This window comes from Balaenoptera borealis (genome assembly GCF_965194805.1).
Source record: "Balaenoptera borealis genome assembly, chromosome: 5".
NCBI classification, from domain to species: Eukaryota; Metazoa; Chordata; class Mammalia; order Artiodactyla; family Balaenopteridae; genus Balaenoptera; species Balaenoptera borealis.
The window spans coordinates 132,836,671-132,857,914 of record NC_138862.1 but is presented as its reverse complement, the minus strand read 5'-3'; the positions used below and the strand labels follow the sequence as shown (position 1 = coordinate 132,857,914).

Sequence of the window (21,244 nt, the reverse complement as noted above, 5' to 3'; positions counted from 1 at the left end):
ACGCACAGCAACGAAGACCCAATCCAGTCAAAAATAAATAAATAAATAAATGTATTTCTATAAAAAGACATTAAAAAACTAGAAGAAAAAGCAATTTAGTATCTCTGAAATCTCTGGATGGGAAATAAATTTTAAGCCTCAAAAATAATAAATGTGGGAATTCCCTGGCAGTCCAGCGGTTAGGACTCTGAGCTCTCACTGCCAAGGTCCCGGCTTCAATCCCTGCACGCAGCCAAAAACAAACAAAAAAAAGAAATCAAAGGAAAAAGATTGACTGGTTTATCTGTATAAAATTATTGTACAGTAAGAAACAAAATTAAAGCAAAAAACAATTTAGGGAAAATATCTCACACATAGCTGGCAAGGGCAGGGGAAGGGTACTGAATCTGTTACAAGTCATTTAAGACAGCAAGATGGTAGTGGAATAACACATTCAACTGGCAATGTTCTAGGGAAATAGACACTTCCATATATTATTGGTGAAAGTGCAAAGTAATACCATCCCTATGGAGTACAATTTGGCAATATCCATCAAAATTACAGATTCGTTTATCCTTTGATCCACCAATTCAACTTCTGGGATTTATCCTACAGATATAGCTGCTTCTGAATGAACTGACAGATGTAGATTATTAACTGTAGCAGTATTGTTTATACTTGCAAAGAATTGGGCATAAATCAATATCCATCAATAGGAGACTATTATATGGTATGTCCACATAATGGAACCCTTCTAAAAAGAATAAGGAAGATTTCTATGCACTTAACTGAAAGAACTCTAAGATTACTCTACAGAATGCTATCTTTAGTGTAATAAGAAAACGGATAGTTATACATGGTTACTCCCACTCTTCAACATCCCTCAGTAAGATTAGATTAAGTGCAGTTTCCTACCATATCTACAAAGATGCTCTCTATAACATTATTTGTAATAGCAAAACACTGGAACATCCAAAAAGTCCTATAGCAGTTGAATGGTAAGTCAAATTATGATAATCCACATAAAATATTATTTAGCTATGAAAAATGTCATTTATAGTGAGTTTGAATAACATGAAAATGCTTAAGCAAAAATGCTAAATAAAAAACTCATATACAATATGAATTCAATATGTAGTATGGACACTAAAGAGTAATCATAAGATTATTAAATAATGCTCAATTTATATCTCAATATCGAAGACATTTTCAGTGAAAATGTAAAATATAGTTTAGTCAGATTGCTTCCCAAGCACCTAATACTGAGAAAAATGGCACTAGAAGAGGAAGATGAGAAATGGGTGTGGAGAGAGAGATTCTACAGGAACAAGGGACATTGCTATGTTAGGACCGGTGAGGAAGGGTGAGAGACAATTTATGGTGAGAAGCCAGTTGGAATCAACTTATGGTGGAAGAGAGGTACAAAAAAAAAGGCGCTAAAGAAGCATCAAGTAAATACTCTGAAAAGTTGCCTAAGGTAAGTGATGCCTTTCCCTATCCTCCAAGCTTTATGATTGACTTCCAAATGTTGTCAAGTATTCCCTATTAAAACACCTCTTCTAGTTCTGTTGAGGAGGAAAATATAGGAAAAGGTCAGTCAGTGAGCTAGTTTCACCATGTTTCATACACAGGTGTGACTCACTATATACTACCAGAAGAAGCTTGATCCTGAGATCCTTTATGTGTTTGAATTAGCAAAAATAATGACCGAATTGAAAAGATGTAAAGATTATAGCTTTACAACTGATTTACAAGAAGGGAATCCTATTTACAAGAAAGTACGTGGTTGAAAGTACATGGGGGAGGAAATGAAGGAAAAGGACGGATACTTTTAAATATCTATAAATATGTATCAAAATTCTATAATAGATGACATCATGGAATTATACATATGCATAAGAGATAGTATGAAAAAGTAGAAATTGTCTAAGACTAAAGATCTGGATCTAAAATACCAGCCAATGCCTGCCAATGCAGGGGACACGGGTTTGAGCCCTGGTCTGGGAGGATCCCACGTGCCGCGGGGCGACTGGGCCCGTGAGCCACAACTACTGAGCCTGCGCGTCTGGAGCCTGTGCTCCGCAACAACAGAGGCCGCGATAGTGAGAGGCCCGTGCACCGTGATGAAGAGTGGTCCCCGCTCGCTGCAACTGAAGAGAGCCCTTGCACAGAAACGAAGACCCAACACAGCCAAAAATAAATCAATAAATAAATGTATTTAAAAATAAATAAATAAAATAAAATAAAATTCCAGCTGCATTGCTAAATTTATAAGTCTGTGGAAGATAAGTTACTTAAGCACTGATTGATTGGTTGATTGATTGACTGATTCATTCATTCATAAATTTAATTAGTCATTAAAGAACTACAGCATCAAGGGCAAGTAAAATGGGACAATAATCAGAAGGGAAAGTAGAATTATTTATTAATTCAAAATATTTATTGAGTATCTACTATGTGTCAGGCACTATTCTATATATTTATATATGAACAAATCATACAAAAGTCCCTAATCTGATGAAGCTTATATTCTAATACAGGGCGAGATACATTAGACACCAAACACAATATAAATGATATGGTACATTAGCACATGAAAAGTGCTATGGGTAAGGTTGATTGGGAGTATAGGCAGGTGAAGGGTACTTAGTTTAATTAATTTATTTAATTTTTGCCTTCTGTTTTATTGAGATATAATTGACATACAGCCCTGTATAAGTTTGACTTACATACATCATGAAATGATTATCACAATAAGTTTGGTGAACATCCATCATCTCACACAGATACAAAATGAAAGAAATAAAAAAAATATTTTCTTCCTTGTGATGAGAACTCTTAGGGTTTACTCTCTTAACACCTTCCATATATAACATACATCAGTGTTAATTCTACTTATTATGTTGTACATTACATCCCTACTACTTATTTATCTTATAACTGGAAGTTTGTACTTTTTTGACCACCTTCATCCAATTCCCTTCCCCTTCCACCTGCCTCTTGCAACCACATATCTGATCTCTTTTTTTTATGTTTTGTTTTTGAAGTACAATTGACGTACTACACTATGTTAGTTCCTGTTACACGACACAGTGACTGGATATTTCTAAACATTTTAAACTGACCACTATGATAAATCTAGTTATGATATGTCAACATACAAAGATATTAGTTATTGGCTATATTCCTCACACTATACATTTCATCCCCATGACTCATTTACTTTGCAACTGGAAGTTTGTAGTCCTTTTTTTTTTTTTTTTTTTTTTGAAAATTTGGTGCACGCTATGGAATAATGTATTAAATGTATACATATCAACAAAGATATATTTTTTAATACATTTATTTATTTTATTTATTTATTTTGGCTGCATTGGGTCTTCAGGCAAGCAGGGGCTACTCTTCGTTGCGGTGGCCACGGGCTTCTCATTGCTGTGGCTTTTCTTGTTGCAGAGCTCCGGCTCTAGAGCACAGGCTCAGTAGTTGTGGCATGTGGGCTTAGCTGCTCCGAGGCATGTGGGCTTAGTTGCTCCGAGGCATATGGGTTCTTCCCAGACCTGGGCTTGAACCCGTGTCTCCTGCATTGGCAGGCAGATTCTTAACCACTGCACCACCGGGGAAGCCCTGTAATCTCTTTTTAAGAGTTTGTAATCTTTTAATCTCCCTTACCTATTTCTTTCCTCCCCCATCCCACTCCCACCTGGCAACCATCGGTTTGTTCTCTGTATCTATAACTCTGTTTCTGTTTTGTTATGTTTGTTCATTTGTTTTGTTTGTGAAGGATATTTTAAATATAATAGTCACGGGTTGCCTCAGTGAGGAGGTGGTGATTGGACAAAGACTCGAAATACATGAGGGAGTGAGCCTTGCAAGTATTAAAAGGAAGCACATTCCAGGCAGATACAAGAGCCAGTACAAAAGCCCTAAGAAGGAATGTGCTTAGCACATTTCAAAACAGCAAGGAGGTTGGTGTGGCAGAATAAGCAAGCAAAGGGGAGGAGAAGGAAATAAGTCAGAGAGGCAATGAGGGATGGAGGGTAGGCCATTCTAAGAATTTAGTGGAAGGTTGCTTGTTTGCTTCCTCCTGCCCCCAAAATACATAAGATAAAGAATAAGAGGTAAGAGAAGGCAAAAGACCAGAGAGTCTAGAGAGGGTAGGGATAAATTTAAGAGCAGTATCCCTCAGAAAGCAGTAAGAGAGCAGAGTAATGATCAGCCATGGTAAGGAGAAGAGATGCCTCTTTTGGAAGCATTGCGCTAGAATCTGCTAAGGAAGGCTGATATGCTCATCTCTCAGCAACTTTGCCCTCAGTTACTTCACATTGGTAGCTGAAATTGGCCATGGTGGGAGTGTTTACACCATGGAAAATGTCTAACACTACAAATCCAGGCACTTTTTTCTTTTTTTTTTTGCAATTTGCAAGTGTTTTATTTATTTAACATCTTTATTGGAGTATAATTGCTTTACAATGGTGTGTTAGTTTCTGCTGTATAACAAAGTGAATCACTTACACATATACATATATCCCCATATCTCTTCCTTCTTGAGTCTCCCTCCCTCCCACCCTCCCTATCCCACCCCTCTAGGTGGTCACAAAGCACTGAGCTGATCTTCCTGTGCTATGCGGCTGCTTCCCACTAGCTATCTATTTTACATTTGGTCAGGCACTTTTTTCTTGGTGAGGTGGTTTAGCGGCATGCAAATAACTCTTCTCAAAGACTGGTGGATAACAAGGAGGAGAAGTTGGCTGTACCCCCAGACACATACTGTGGGAAGATGAAGGCCCCAGTGCTCTAGAGTCTCTTTTCTGTGAATCACCAGGAAAGTTAGATCAATTGCTTGGAGAAAAAAAGGCATTGGTCTGAAATAACTTCTGAAGGGGGAGACTGAGCCTAGAGAAAGTAAATAAGGGAACTGTTATGCAAATGTGAGGAGAGTCAAGGCCAAGGGTTAAATCTGCATACATTTCTCTTCTTTCTCTAACTTTCATTTGTTTGGAAGTAGGGGGAGGGGGAGATAGCCTTTTCAGACAGAAGGATTTTGAAAGTTTGTAGCTGGTCATTGAAGAAGATTACAGGAAGGCACAAGAATTTAAAGTCGTGGGGAAAGGCATACTCTGGGGTCAAGGAAAGATAAGGAGTACAGTGAGGCCAAGGGGAGTCTCATAGCTTAAGCAAAATACAAAATGATGTGGTATAAAAATTTTAATTCTACTATAAATGCCTAATGATTACTTAGAATTTAGTTTTTGATAATTTAGTCTTCAAAAAGATATCTTTCTAGGTTACAATCATTTTTGTTTTCTTTCCTAGACAAAATAATTTTAGAGAGTATTTGTCTAGATGCTACCTACAAGTAAATACTTGTTAGCTGCCCTGAGGCGCTCTGGTGAATTCTTTTGGTTTGGCAGTCAGTACCTCAGCTGCAGGCACGTTCCTGTTCCCTTTGGCTAAGTGGAAACTTCGAAAGGTCTGTAGTTTTTGAAACGAGATTGAATTCCTTCAAGTTTGTAACCTAGGACACTTAAGAACTTGGATTTGAGTTCACAGGATGGTTATACATAAAATAAAAGATCAAGTGCTCACAAGGTTAAATTTCCCGAAAGCCTTACTGGATGTAAGACAAAGGCGGGGTATAAAACGAAAATAAAAGTATGCTGAGTTAGAGAGGTCATTCTATCTTACTCTCTGCACTCAAGACTGCTCCTGTCTGCCGACAGAAACAGGTTGGTTTTTTTCTTTCTTTTTTCATTCAGACTTTTATATGATTTTTTTTTAAGCCCAAAGGTTTGGTATATTTATGTATATAGAGGGAGTCTTGATGCATAAAAGTTTACATGTGCAAAAAAGAGCTATTTGAAAACAATTATACATGTTAACCTTAAAACAAAAATATGAATATAGCAGGAAGAAAATATTATTTTAATACCATTACTTGCTTATAAAACTTTGTTAATAATAGGTTTTGCTATATCATTTTTTCCTGCTTTGTTTTATTGTTGAATTTTTTTATTCTTATGATAATTACAAAGGCATTTAAATGTGTTTCTATGTTTCTGCCAGAAGGATCACTTCTGCAAATAGTTTCCATTCCTACTCTTACTTACTCATATTTTTAGTATGATTAATTCTTTTAAAATATCTTTCCTTAATATCTTATACTGTTTGGCCATATTATACCTTATCACCAGGTTCAAGATTTGTGTGATAAAAGAGAAGGAAAGAACAAAGTTCCTACCGTATTAATAATTAACATATAAGAAAACGAAGACTAGAGTAGTCTTTCAGATTGGAACTTTTCAAATAACGTTAAGGATAAAGGGAGACAGAAGGTCTAAGGAAAAAGCATAACAAAACTCAGCATTATAATAAAAACACTGAAAGTTATTATTACATATATTTTAAAACTTGTGAATTCTGTGCAAGCTTATCTTAATACTACAGGGTGTTAATAGCCAGTAGAGTAGAATAACTTAATGAAGAGACATGAGATTCCTGGAGTATCATCTTCCCATTCTAGAGTAATAGCTTTATACCTATTGGTAAAACCTTTAGTTTGACAAATATTTGCTGGGCACCTAGAGTGTGCCAGGCACTCTCTTTGGGTATTAATTATAAACATAAATCCAAGAGGTCATAGTCTTAGGGAACTTAGAGCACAGAGGGAAAAGGTAGTCTGAGAAACATGTCTTCCATAGGATGGGGTCAGTTCTCTGAGAGATATGCAGATACAGTTATTGGATCGGGAAAGTCTTCTGGAGAGGTGACATCTAAGTTAACTGGGTAGGAACTGGCCCTTCAAGGGAAGGGCAGGAAATAGTCCATCAGATAAAAGAACAGAATGAGTAATGATGTAGACATGTGCTGCAGCATGGTGTGTGCCAGAAAATCGCTGGCAAATCAGTATTGTTACTGTCTACTGTGCAGGGTGCACAGTAGAGGGATGTAGCAGGAACCATGGGTAGGACAACATTATGGAAGGAGCCTTGGGTGTCATGGTAAGGAGCTTAGATTGTATCTTTCAGATGAAGAGATGTGTCTTTCAGGTGAGGAGCTAATAAGCAGCAGTGATGGATTGACATTTTAGAGAGAGAGCACTCTGATGGCAGTAAGAAAAATGTTTTGACAAGTAGGTGGTAAGGAGGAATAAGAACAGTAGGATGCCAGTTGGGAAGATATTGTAATAGGCCAGGTAATAATGACGGTCGAATTGTGTGGATGTGTCAAGGAGCACAGATTAAAAGGAAGAGACAGATTTGAGACCTATTGGGGAGGTAAAATCAGAATTTAGGGGCTGACTGGAAATCAGGGATGAAGATAAGAGATAAATCAAGGATGGTACAGGCTGAAGGCTTAGGTGACTAGTGGAACAACAGTGCTACCAAATAGTAGTTTACAATCAGCATGTAGTGACAGGTTTTGGAGGGAAGCTAACTAGAGGAGACTTTGTTTTATAAAAGCCAACCAGTAAAATTAAGTAAAATGCTGAGATAATATATTTAACTTATTTTAAAATAAATTCATAAATAAATAAAAATAATATTTATTTTAATTAATAAATAAAATTACTTTAATTTTAAAATTTAATTTATTGTCAATATACTGGGTAAGAATCACAAAGTTGTATATGTAAAAGTTACAGGGTTTAATGATTAATAAAATTCCCCAGGGTATTATTTTTATCTTCCCTCTGTAAATCCCAGCTCCTGTACACAGACTTGTAAAAACAAGGGATGAAAAACTACTCTTGGGGTTATATTCCAACGTGGCTTCCAATAAAGAGTTTCAAATAGTGGCAGATTCAGGCTCACGTATGTTATGGCAACAATCTGTTCTCTAATAAAAGAATAAAACATATGCTAGATCAAAAGCGTTTCCACTTAAGCAATATTAAAATAAATATCCTGTATTCTTTTTGCCATTTAGATTGGAGCCATGGCTTTGGAACACAACCAGTCAACAGATTACTATTATGAGGAAAATGAAATGAATGACACTCATGACTATAGTCAGTATGAAGTGATCTGTATAAAAGAAGAGGTCAGAAAATTTGCAAAAGTTTTCCTGCCTGCCTTCTTCACAATAGCTTTCATCATTGGACTTGCAGGCAATTCCATAATAGTGGCGATTTATGCCCATTACAAAAAGCGGCGAACCAAAACAGATGTGTACATCCTGAATTTGGCAGTGGCAGATTTACTCCTTCTATTCACTCTGCCTTTCTGGGCAGTTAATGCAGTTCATGGGTGGGTTTTAGGGAAAATCATGTGCAAAGTCACTTCAGCCTTGTACACGGTCAACTTTGTCTCTGGAATGCAGTTTCTGGCTTGTATCAGCATAGACAGATATTGGGCAGTAACTAAAGCCCCCAGTCAATTGGGAGTGCGAAAACAATGCCGGCTCATCTGTTTCTGTGTCTGGATGGCTGCCATCTTGCTGAGTATACCTCAGCTGGTTTTTTATACAGTAAATCACAAGGCTAGGTGCATTCCCATCTTTCCACACCACCTAGGAACATCAATGAAAGCATCAATTCAAATGCTGGAAATCTGCGTTGGATTTGTAATACCCTTTCTTATTATGGCAGTGTGCTACTTCATCACGGCAAAGACACTCATCAAGATGCCAAACATTACAAAATCTCGGCCCCTCAAAGTTCTGCTCACAGTGGTCATAGTTTTCCTTGTCACTCAGCTGCCTTATAACATTGTCAAGTTTTGCCAAGCCATAGATGTCATCTACTCCCTGATCACCAACTGCGACATGAGCAAACGTATGGATGTTGCCATCCAAATCACAGAGAGCATTGCACTCTTTCACAGCTGCCTCAACCCGGTCCTGTATGTTTTTATGGGAAACTCTTTTAAAAACTACATCATGAAAGTTGCCAAGAAATATGGGTCCTGGAGAAGACAAAGACAAAATGTGGAGGAGATTCCTTTCGATTCTGAAGATGTTACAGAGCCAACCAGTACTTTCAGCATTTAAACATAAAACTGCTCTGTCTCTTGCTTCGATACACATGAATGAGGCTTCTCCCTCAGATAAAACATCTGCATTTTTCTGAAATTCAAATCTCAAACACTGTGGTGGCAACTTATAACAAAGAAGAGGTTAGAGTGGGGAAGGGGAGTGGGGTAGAAGCCAAGAAAAAGAGGAAACAAAAAGTAAATGCATAAAACACGGAAATTAAAATTAACAATATAGGAAAATAGTAGTAACAGTCATACATAAGAAAAACACTATCAGTTAGGTCATCTAAAACAGATTATTAAAGAAATTTAAATTAAGGGGCATTTATAATTATTTTAAATTATCTAAATTTTAATATAAGAACAATTTCCCTGCATAATTTTAGTACTTGAATAGCTATACAGCAAAATTTAATGTCTTTTTCTTTTTCTTGTTTCTTAATTTGTAAGAGATTTCATAAAACTCCAGAAAAAATAACAATTGGCAATCAAAAAACAAAAACAAAAACAAAAACATAAAAAGCTTTTCTGGCTATTGTACTATATTACTGGTAAGTTTCTAAACATGTAATTTGCTTTTATGATGTCAACTTTCTTTAGTTATAAGCTGGTTATCCTGTTAGATTTATCATTTATACTCTAGAAGCAATCCTCAGACAATCACATTTATCTAGGTTTCAATTTTTATAACTGCCTAAAGGGCTCATCCATTTACGTGAGTCTATTACTGAGGGTTGACTAAATAATATACTTTTCTATGTCTAAAGACTCTTATTTTTCACTTAAATACTTGTATTTTTAAACAATGAAAATATGTACCACAATAAATTATTTTTAATAATTTGGACTGCTTATCTCTTTAAAAACAATTATATATAAATTATTATAGTCCATGTAATATGCCCCTATTAAAATTTAATTTTGATAGAAATAACAATGGTCAAAAATAGTGTGCACTAATATAAATTTTTTCTCTCACAAACTGTAAAAAAAAGACGTTTTCTGCTCTTAAATAAACATCGCCTAGTCAAGACGTTGTTTTAAAATTACTTTTCTTTTTATCAAGTATTTGTAAATTTGAAAATGCTTTCAAAGGCAGAATTTAAAGAACTGTGGTCATGAAATGAATAACTATGTATCTTATTATTCTAGCACAGCATCTGGCATGAAGAATCAATAGAATACTCACCACTGCACCACCATTTCTTGCCGTTAATTACATAGCTATCTCCATCTTGCTGGATGCTACATTCAATATTTGTGGCATCACTTGAAGCTACATCGGGCTCTATAAATAAGCAAAGGCTGAATTTACAGGCAGGCAGATACCATTAGTTTACAAAAGACACTTAGTTAAAGAAATGTGAACTCTTTGAGGACAGAGGCATCTTTGTCTTTTTCATCTTCCTACCCTTCCCCCATTCCCCCTGGTTCTCCTTCAACCTACACATAGTAGGTATTCGATAAATGTGCATTGGAAGAATGAATGAATAAATGAAGTATTTAGAACAACTCAGATAGATCAACTATGCGAATTATGTTCTTGGCATTCTCAGTGATATATGACTTGGGATACAACTCAATCTTTTCTCCAATCATCAAACGTGCATTAAAAATATCGTTCTTTACTTCCCACAATGAAAATCTGTACTACATATTTGCAAGCCAGCTTTCCCCACCATAGGTTTAGTATCTTAAACAACTTCTTTTTTTCTTTTTTTTTTAAATTAATTTTTATTGGAGTATAGTTGATTTACAATGTTGTGTTAGTTTCTGCTGTACAGAAAAGTGAATCATATATCCACTCTTTTTTAGATTCTTTTCCCATATAGGTCATTACAGAGTATTGAGTAGAGTTCCCTGTGCTATACAGTAGGTTCTCAGCAGTTATCTGTTTTATATATAGTAGTGTGTATATGTTAATCCTAATCTCCCAATTTATCTCCCCCCTCCCTCCCCCGCTTTCCCCCTCGGTAACCATAAATTTGTTTTTGACATCTGTGACTCTATTTCTGTAGTATCTTAAACAACTTCTAACTGTGCCTTGCAAATTCCATCAGGAATGCTTTCACCAATCTATTTATTTTGCATTCTATAAAGCTTGCTCAACACTTAATGTCTTCAGAAAGTTTTCCACAGGACACTTTTACAAGACTGCTTTACTGCATTGCATTTTAGAACTTACAGGCTAGCTCTCAATCATAGTAATCTGCACTTGTTAATGTGCTGCTCTTTTGAATGGATCCTTAAGATATTTTATGTGTTCTCTTTCTGAAACTAGAGACCCTCTTTCTTTAGAAAAGGAGGTGTGTACTCTACTTATTTTGTAATTAATTAGAGCTTTGTAGACAACACAGCATACAGCAGGTGTTCAATAAATGCCTCTTACTGGTTTAAATGGAGATCAGTTTTGCTATTATAAATGTATGCAATGTTATAGAAGGACAATAAAATCTGCCCAAAATTATGGCCAGATGAAATTGAGTTTAATTTTAAACTCAAATATGAAACAATGATTTTGTCCTTTGAAGAGTTCTTAATTACTGTTTCCTATGTACAAATGTACCAAAACCCATTTTTATTAACATGCTCCTAGTTTAATTACCCCACATGATTATAATTTGAGCTATATGACCAACACTGGTGAAAGTTCTATTTTTCTGGGTTTATGGCAGAGTTGAGTAGTTTTTTTTTTTTTTTTTTTTAATTTATTTATTTTTGGCTGTGTTGGGTCTTCGTTTCTGTGCCAGGGCTTTCTCTAGTTGCGGCGAGCGGGGGCCACTCTTCATCGCGGTGCGCGGACCTCTCACTATCGCGGCCTCTCTTGTTGCGGAGCACAGGCTCCAGACGCGCAGGCTCAGTAATTGTGGCTCACGGGCCCAGTTGCTCTGCGGCATGTGGGATCTTCCCAGGCAAGGGCTCGAACCCGAGTCCCCTATATTGGCAGGCGGATTCTCAACCACTGCACCACCAGGGAAGCCCGAGTTGAGTAGTTTTTAAGTGTCAATATAAAATTATCACAAAGGTCAATATTTCATACACTAGGGTAAAAAAGATCTTAAACACCCACAGATGGCAATTTTAGATGCAAGTCAAAAGGTTATAAAACTAAGTTTACTCTGCTGCTAATGCCTAAAGCAGGCTACCAGAAAACATCATCTGGTGTCCTCCCAAAGGGGAGGACAATTTTATTCTGCACATTTAAAAATGCCAAAAATTAAAATTGGGCTCACAACAAATATGTTGACATTTCTGGTCACAGGCAAATTTGCCTGAAACACAGAGCCACATCCCACATTTCTTCAGTTCCTCCATAATAACCGGGAAAAGTGGCTGCACAATGGGAGAATGTGACTGATTTGCTCTTACCTGTCATACAGAAGCAAGAGGCAATGCTCCCTTGAAGAAGAGGCTCAAGCCACTGCTGCTTCTGTTTCTCACTTCCATATAGGTGAAGCACCTCCATGTTCCCTGTGTCTACACGTAATAAGGAAAAGCACTTGTTTTGCATTTAAAAATTTATCAATGTGAAATCCAAACTTTATATAGATAACAGACATGAATCTTTTTAGAGCAAATATTTACTAACAAATATATTTTGAAACATAACAGACGAGATTGGGTGCATTCAGGGTCGCATGGCCGTAGACTAAACATAATAGTAAATACAATTTACAAGGAAGGTATGCCATAAGTAGTTACAAGTACATGGCATTTGGTGCCTATTTATTCAACTTGTTCTGAATCACAGACACTTGTCTACTTCATCCCAATGAAGCATGGCTCTAATGAGTTTTAACTCAATTAGGACTGAGGAAAATAATTTACTGGTCTAACCTTTGCCTGCTATCTTGCAAATATACTCTGCTTGGAGTGACTGCAATGCTCTTAGAGAACAATTAACATTACTTATTACTGAGACTCCTGTTCCTCAAACACACCATGTGCTTTTTAACTTCCACCTGTTTGCTTGGGTCAGGCCTTCTCTCCGGTGAAATTCTACCTGTCACTCCTAAGTAAACTTCTGCTTCTGAGCCATCTCCATTGTGAAGACTCTCCAGCTACCCAATCAGAAATATCTCCTTCCTTTGACCTAACATAGTAATTATTGTCTTTTTACCGCTAACACTGCTCTTACTTTTGTGATCCCATACCACCTAGAAAAGTACTAGGTAATATCTCAAGGATGCTAAACATGGAATCCCTGCCCTGGATAGAAAATGACAATAGATAACTTCAAAGACCCTCTCCAGCCCTCAGAGGGCATTGTGCAATACATGATACACTGCAATATCACTCTCAGGTGAAAAAGAATGCTTCATGTCTGCTGTGGAGCAAAATGCTCTAGATGCCTTTCTCTGATTTTCATTCCCATCAAATTTCTAAAAATACTCTCTAAAACCTTTCTCTTGAATGCTGATTACTTATAAGATTTTGAGGAAGAATTTTTCAATATCGTCTCTTACAATGATATTAAGGACAGCTATTGAAATGCCTATGAAAATTGAGCTAAGTCTAAGTTAAGTCTCTCAAAACATATTTGTACTCTGTTCAGGCACTCCTAACAGGGCCCAAGTTATATTAAAATGCACACAATTCCTAGTAGATTAACACAAGCTTAAAATTCTTTTCAACTGAGGGAGAAAATGAGTCTTGAATTATAATTAATGAAGTTCATTGTTTTCTTTGCTTGTTTTAAATCCAGTGTTTCTTGTAGTTCGAATGAGGTAAATATTGAATAAAAACTTTCCAAAAATTAGTTTATTCTGAGAATCTGACAAACCAAAGTTACCATTTATAGGTTCGTTAAAAAAAAAAAAAAAAGCCTAGATAAATTACTTGTACAAAAAGAAAAAATTTCCCCCAAATTAGCCTAAAGGTCCCCAAATTTTCTAGTAACGGCTTTAGAATTAAAATGACTATTTTCAACATTCCAATATACAATATTGTATGACTTATTGATGGGCAAAGAAACCAAACCAAACCAAAACAAAAGGCAAATCAGAAGACTACATATGTGTACCATAATATTTTATAACTATTTGGGTAATAATTTGGGTATCTTGAATAGAAATTCATCTCATATACACTTAAGAAAACTCTTAAGTATTTAATCGACATCAGTTATATTCCCTTCTTTATCTGCTTTGTATAAAGCAAAACACAATGCTCTAAAACACAATAGCCCAAAGGCCTTCATGAAGATATCTCCACTACAAAGAGAAAATGCCTAGTTTTCTACCTATGGTTTTACACATCTTGTTTGCTGAGGACAGTTGCTTATCATACTTTGGTCAAAGAAAATGTATTTCTCTTGCGAATTTTAAAATTTCAGCAGTTTGGTGGTATCATATTACAACCGATAGACTAGTGAAATTTTAATACTAGAAAAAAGTCTATGACCACCTAGTGAAAAGTTCATAGGTCAAATGGAAAAATAGCGGCAGAGCTGCATCTGCAATGGATGCCTTCTATAGCATTATTTTTCATATTATGACCCATTAGTGTGTCATAAAATTAATTCAATGGAATATGACTAGCATTCTCTGAGAGATGAAAATAGATCAAAATAGAATACATTAGACTAGACTCAGTGGAAAATATATGAATTCATGTAGTAAGGGAAACTTGTTTCATGAAGCCTTTTTTCAGTAATATATGTCTCTCCCCTCCTCATTTCCATAAATCTATCCATCCATGAACACACACATAGAGCTTCATACGCTACATATTGGGTCACAATATAAAATATATTTCTTACTATGAGTGGCAATAAAAAAAGTTTTAAAAAAAAGACTACTAGTTCTCTTTCCACAAAATTATGCTACCTATGTAGCATGATATAATAGCTACACATAAAGAGATCAAATCTATAGAAACTCTGTGAATAGATTTATTTACTTTTACAGTAGCCTCATTATTGGATTAAAATGTAGTCAGCAGTAAATAGACAAATCAGTGTTCTGAAGAGAGAAAACCATATCTGGGACAAGTTCAACCATTATCAGAGGTTTATGGACTATCTTAATAATTCCTAAGAAATGAGAGTCAAAGTCCAGCGTGGAAACACTTCGAGAAGCAACTAGATTGTGTTTTCTCTGACATCCAACATACCTCTTTTGGGCACTTCCCCACTTCACTAACTCTTTTTGGGAGGCTTCAGTACCAGGGCCATACAATAAGCACAAAAGGCAAAACTGAGGCCTAACTTGTGCAGGGACACTATAGGATATTATACAATTATCCTTCTACTACAAATCAAGTGCCAGTCCTTGACTGGAAGCATCAAAAATAACCACAGTAACTTGGGGGGGAAAAAGACAAAAGACATATCAAGGGTCTACCCTAGACCTACTGAGTCAGAATCTCCAGGGATGAAGCCTGTGAATCCGGATTTTTTAAAAGCTTCTTAGGGGGTTCCTTCTGCAAATTGAGTTTGAAAACACCTTCTGAAGACTACATTCCTGGTTTATTCCTTCCATATTACCTTTTTAAAGAAAAGTTGGCCTCCCTCCCTCATCCTTCCAATTTTTCATGCCAAAGTCCTTGAAGGCATCCTTGACTCCCCCATTAATACTTCATAACCAATCAGGAAATCCTCTTGGCTCTGCCCTCAAAATATATTTAGAATCTTTCCACTTCTCACTCTTTCCACTGCTACTCCCTTGAATAAATTCCCATCATCTCTCACCAAGACCATCACAACAGGACTCCCTGCTTACTTCCTTCTCTCCTTTTGTTAATTCTCAACATAGCAGCCAAAGGGATCCTTTTAAAACTGAAGTGACATCTTGTCACTCCTCTGCTCAAATCCCCATTTCACTGAAAGTATAAGCACTCACCTGCCCTATAAGTCCCAACATACAAGGCTCTTTCCTCTCTGATATCTTTTGCTATTCTTTCCCAGACACACTGACCTCCTTGGCTATTCTTGAAATACACCAATCACACTCTTGCTTTAGGGCCTTTGCATTTTATGTTCTCTATGCTATGAAAACTCTTCCCCCAGATCTCAGCATGATTAACTCTCTCACCTTCTTTAAGTCTTTACTGAATGTCATTTTCTTAATAAGGCCTATTCTGAGCCTTTCATCTTAAATTGTTATACACATTACCTGTCCCTCAGCATTCCAGAGCTCCCCTACCTTGCTGGTTTTTTTCCCCAAAGCACTTTTCATCTTCAAACTTACTATATAATTACTTATTTAATCTAGCCATTGTTTATTTTTGTCTCTGTCTATTAGAATGCCAGCTCCATGAGGCAGGAATCTTTGTGTATTTTATTTCATGATAGTTCCTAAAATACTGCTTGGCATATAGTAGGCAACTGACAAATAATTGGTGAGTAAATGGAGAGATAGTGAGACTAACCAAAAGATTTAAAACTCTATCCATTCTAACTAACCATAGATATGTTTAATACCCAGTTAGAAAACTGGAAACCTTATATGGCCAATCCCTTTGGTGGTGACTTCTATTCACTAATACTCTTAATGTAATGATGTTTAATAAAAGAATAATCCAATGAGAACTTTAGGTCCATTTTTAAAAATATTTAAATAAAAGTAACTGAAAGTAAAATTATAGACAAATTTATAGATCAATGACTTTGTGTAGAAAAACTTCCTTGTCAAAAAATAGAGAAATTTTAAACACTGCTCAAAATATCTGAGAAAAGTTCTGTTTTTAAATAATGTAGTAACCTGGTGCTTGGCAGTTAAAGGCATCTGGAGCAAAAAAGCATTTTCCTGTTTCTTCAGCAATCAAGGCATAGTCTACTTGGCTGAGACCGCTTACAGCTGGCAAAAACAAGTTCCAGAGGCCTTCTGCTTTGGCCATTTCCTGTCAAGGTGATGAATATGCCAGAGTTATCATAATTTATCATGACCTAAAATTATTTGTTTTTAAAAGATACTGGTATTTACGCCTTTTGAACTTATGAAATTATTTATTTCATTGTATCTTACAATGCAAGTAGTTATTAATTCACTATAAATCAACAATTTCTTAACAGTTAAGCTTCCTTAGATTTGGCTGAAAAACTAAATTTGCTTGCTTGAGTACTTCTTATTGAATCACAGCGATTATAAAATCTCCTACATCTGAGCATAATTATGCCAAATATACTATTTTGTCCATTTCAATTCCTAACATGTGTTAAAATTTGAAAACATGAAATTTGGATTAAGCCCATGTGGGAAGAATACCCTGCCTCAACTTTAGTCTCAAATGAGTAGTGTTGATTGTATTTTTAATTTGAACAGCTGTTAAGAGGCTGTCTTCATCACATACCATACACACACACTACGTAACCTAATTTGTATCTTACAGATTCTATTTTTAACTTTCTTTTTAAAAAGTTATAATTGATACAATTATCCTCTACATATATAACAACAGAAGCAACAACAAACTAAGGTCTCAAAAAATGCCTGTATATAAATTTTCCACTTTTAAGGTTCTCTTATTTTTCTTACCTTGAGTTTATCAATCACTAAAGGTTTTTTCCACTTGTCTACTGAATTTTCATTTTGAACATAGAACTCAATTACCTCCTTAAAGTATAAAAGGAAAAAAAGTTCATTAGTTAAAGTTAGAAAAGTAAATAATGCCATAAACTGCTAATATCCAAAGTAAACATGTTTAGGTGAAGAAGTTTTTTCAGCTGCTACTGAATCAGTAAAATTTCTTTCTAGAACCAGACACAGAAGTATAAAAAATTCTAGATGTTTGCTCCTCACAAAATTATGCTGCCTCTATATTAGAGGATTAACTTTCAAAATACTGTACCAAGATTTGAGTGTTCCATTTTCAGCAATATGGCATACTAGATGGTCATAGAATCCCCTCCCAGGATAATACAACTAAAAATGCTGGGTAAAATATTAAAAATAATTAAAAAAAATACATGTAGTAATAATACATAGCTGTGCTGGAAAGAAAATAAGGAAATTCCTCAGAGGCCAGGAATACAAAAGCCTGACTCTTCAGGTGTGAGTGAGCACTGGAACCAACTTCGTCTGGGGGATGTAGGCTGATCTATGTTCGCCTGGGCCCTAGTTTGCAGTGGGCCATATAGGCAGGGGTCAGGAGGTGAAACCAAATGCCCCAAACAAGGCAAGAGGGAGGATCAGAGATCACCACTTCCCTCCACCAAAGCCAGGATGCCTGATCAGCAAAACCTAACTGGAAAAAAATAGAAAACAAAACCAAAAACCCACCCCTCAGTGGTAGACCAAGGGAATAAAGGCCATTCACAGGATGGAACAGAAAAAAGAAACATTTCTAACCTGAGCCTGTCTTCAGCCAAGTTTGAGATCTTAATTCACAGACCTATGGGACCCTAAAATTTTGAGTCAAAAATTAAGTTTACAGTGTTCCTGGTGACAATGCTTGAAAGCACCTGGCAGAAGCAAAAGCAAATTCACTCTGGAGGAAAAGAGCTTTTATAAAAAGCCTTAACTAATCCCTGCAGAGAAAATTCCATTCCAAAGAACATGAGTTCAGAATGAAAAAATACTAAACACTCAAGGTAACAAGTCACCATTAGCAAGAATTAACAAAAACAATAGTTCAACAAAACAGAATCACACCTGCAAAGGCCACAGATAGAATAAAGATCAAACACAGAATATAAAGTATTTGTGTCCAGTAGATTTCAAGAATAAAGGAAGGAATTAAAAGGATGACAAAGGACTATCAAACTTGGCCAGACAAATTTGAAAAAGAACTGAATGCAACTTGAAGCAAAGAAAAACCATAGTAATTAAACTTAAAAATTCAATGGCAGTGGTTCTCAAACTTTGGTGACATCAGAATCACTCGGTAAAACACAAGAACACAGGCCCTATCCTACTTCAGTGAGTCTACTTTTGTATTCCTACTTCTGTAATCTTAACTAGCTCTCTAGGCAATTCTGACACAATCCAAATAATGAGACCCACTGCTCTATGCAAGGTTGAAAAGTAGATTAGATGCAGCCAAAAAATAATAATAATAAATTGAAAGAAGGATCTGAAGAAATTATTCCTTTCTTGAATGAAGCACAGAAATTCAATAGAAGGAAAATATGAGTGGTTAAAAGATATGATGATACAGAGAGAATCATTACTTCCCTTTTCTCAGGCAAAAAAAGGAAAATAAAAGAAAAAAAAAAAAGGTAAAAGTTTATTAGCAGATTCTCATTAAAGGAACTTGATCCAAGAAGAAACATCTGACTTGTAAGAAGGAATAGTAAATAAGGTGATAAATACATGGGTAAATGGATATTTAAAAACTAGCCACATAAAAAACAATAACAATAATCTCTAATTTGTGCAACTAAATCAAGATGAACTAAAATATTGGACTATAAGGGCCTTCTCCAATATTTTGCTATTAAAGCATCTCTGTACTTATTTTCTACACATAGGCTAGTAGAATTACTGAATTAAAGGCTATGAACATTGGCCAAAACTCCAAATTACAAAATTATTTTCTAAAATTGTTCCACCAATTTACAGTCATATAAGTAATGTGTTAAAATGTTCCTTTTATTGAAGCATGGCTAGTCTAGAATACAGTTATATTTAGTTAAAACTTCAAGAAGACAAAGGATGGCTCTTTCACAGGCACCAGGATGAATAGCACTTGTCATTCTGTCAGGAAGTCAGTTAAGTTGGAAGATTTCCTGTTTAGTGTTGTTTATTATTTCCATCCCTCACATTACTATGGAAATAGTCAATGCAATTGTGTTTGATAAGATATATGTTATGTAATACGTGTACAAATTCCCCATCTGTGACTACCTCTCTATGACACTACAGTTCTGAGAAATTAAATTATGCCATTTATATAATTATTTTAAAATTTGTATTATTTAATACTTCCTGTTCTAAAGTCTATCAATTTGGAGATTTGCAAAATCTATTTGTGGTATGGTAGGAGTCAGAATTAAAATAAAGTATCTCATTACAAAGAAGCTTTCCTTAATTCTTGAAGTATGAAAAAGAGTTTACTGATGAAAAAAGAAAGCAGAAAATATGCTTGGTGCCTGATCAATTCTCTCCAAATATCACCTTTAACATCTAACTTTCTCATTCACTGATTGAGGTACTGCTTTGTATTATGTTGGTTCAGAATCTTAAATCTGAGCCTACAAATAATTTTGCAATATAATATGTTTTTTACTTTAAACTTAAGTCCGTTAGAAAAAAAGAAGCAACAGTTCCTCCCTAGTATATTATTAAACTCAGTAGGAAAATATGACTGTTATCATTATGTTAAAAGTGTGTTCTCAAATATGTCATGTTGCTAGTTCCTGTTCTACATGCTATTTTATTAGGACTCCATTTTAAATAGCAAGAATTGCCCTTTTTTTTAATTTCTTTTTTTCTTCCAGTTTTATTAAGATATAATTGACATATAGCACTGTATATGTTTAAGGTATATGGCATAATAATTTGACTTACATACATCATGAAATGATTATCACAATAAGTTTAGTGAACACACATCGTCTCATACAGATACAAAATTAAAGAAATAGAAAAAATTTTTTTCTTGTGATGAGAACTCATATTTCATATATAACATACAGCAATGTTAATTATATTTATCATGTTGTATATTACATCCCTAGTTAGCTATCTTATAACTGAAAGTTTACACCTTTTGACTACCTTCAACCAATTTCCCCTCCTCCCCCCAGGAAGAATTGCCTTTTAACATTTAAATGGATGATGGGTTCTGATGTTCTTACTTTATGATATCCAAGGAGTTTCAAAAGGTCATTAGAATAGCATAAACGGATCTTATTTTTTCCCATTATAGAAAATTGGAAAAATATGTAAAGTATTAAGAAAAAGTCATCAAGAGTCTTACTAGCTAAAGGTATGTACTATCAAGATGTTAGTGTATCATATGATACAATCTTATTTTCTAGATATGACTGTTTTAGTTTTTATAAATGTAGTTATAATCATATTGGATAGAATTTTATAGGCTTTCCCCCCTTCTATTTTGAAAAAGCTAATTACTTTTCAAATGTGTATGTTCATAAACCGGGATTAGTACAGTCCAGAATCATTCTACAGGATAAAATGTTTTTACGGATGTTAGTACAAGTTTTTAAAGAAAGAAAAAGCTCACATTATTAAATGTAGATATATTCCAGATTTGAAAGATCTGCAGACACAAAATGATTATGGCTTTCCTTGCCACACAAAATGTTGATAATCTTTCCTTTAAAACTAGAGTGCTTTTTAAATTTATCATAAAACATTTTCCTTTATTGCAAATTCTTTGTAAATATT

The 21,244-nt window shown here is 35.2% G+C and overlaps 2 protein-coding genes across 4 annotated transcripts in view; one reads left to right on the top strand and one right to left on the bottom strand.

Annotated features, from left to right (window-relative positions):
- ACAD11 (acyl-CoA dehydrogenase family member 11) overlaps positions 1-21,244 on the bottom strand; it is a 99,467-nt gene that overhangs the window by 38,424 nt on the left and 39,799 nt on the right. For all 3 annotated transcript variants that reach the window (XM_082392655.1, XM_082392656.1, XM_082392657.1), the window contains 4 exons: positions 17,429-17,506; positions 16,655-16,793; positions 12,321-12,428; positions 10,141-10,239 (listed from right to left, as the gene is read on the bottom strand). In XM_082392655.1, coding sequence (XP_082248781.1) covers positions 10,141-10,239; positions 12,321-12,428; positions 16,655-16,793; positions 17,429-17,506 — 424 coding nt within the window. The remainder of the gene's footprint in view (positions 1-10,140; positions 10,240-12,320; positions 12,429-16,654; positions 16,794-17,428; positions 17,507-21,244) is intronic.
- Positions 4,881-10,133, top strand: ACKR4 (atypical chemokine receptor 4). The gene is made up of 2 exons (XM_082392799.1): positions 4,881-5,705; positions 7,906-10,133. The coding sequence occupies exon 2, from the start codon at positions 7,915-7,917 to the stop codon at positions 8,965-8,967; it is 1,053 nt and encodes a 350-aa protein (XP_082248925.1). The 5' UTR covers positions 4,881-5,705; positions 7,906-7,914; the 3' UTR covers positions 8,968-10,133.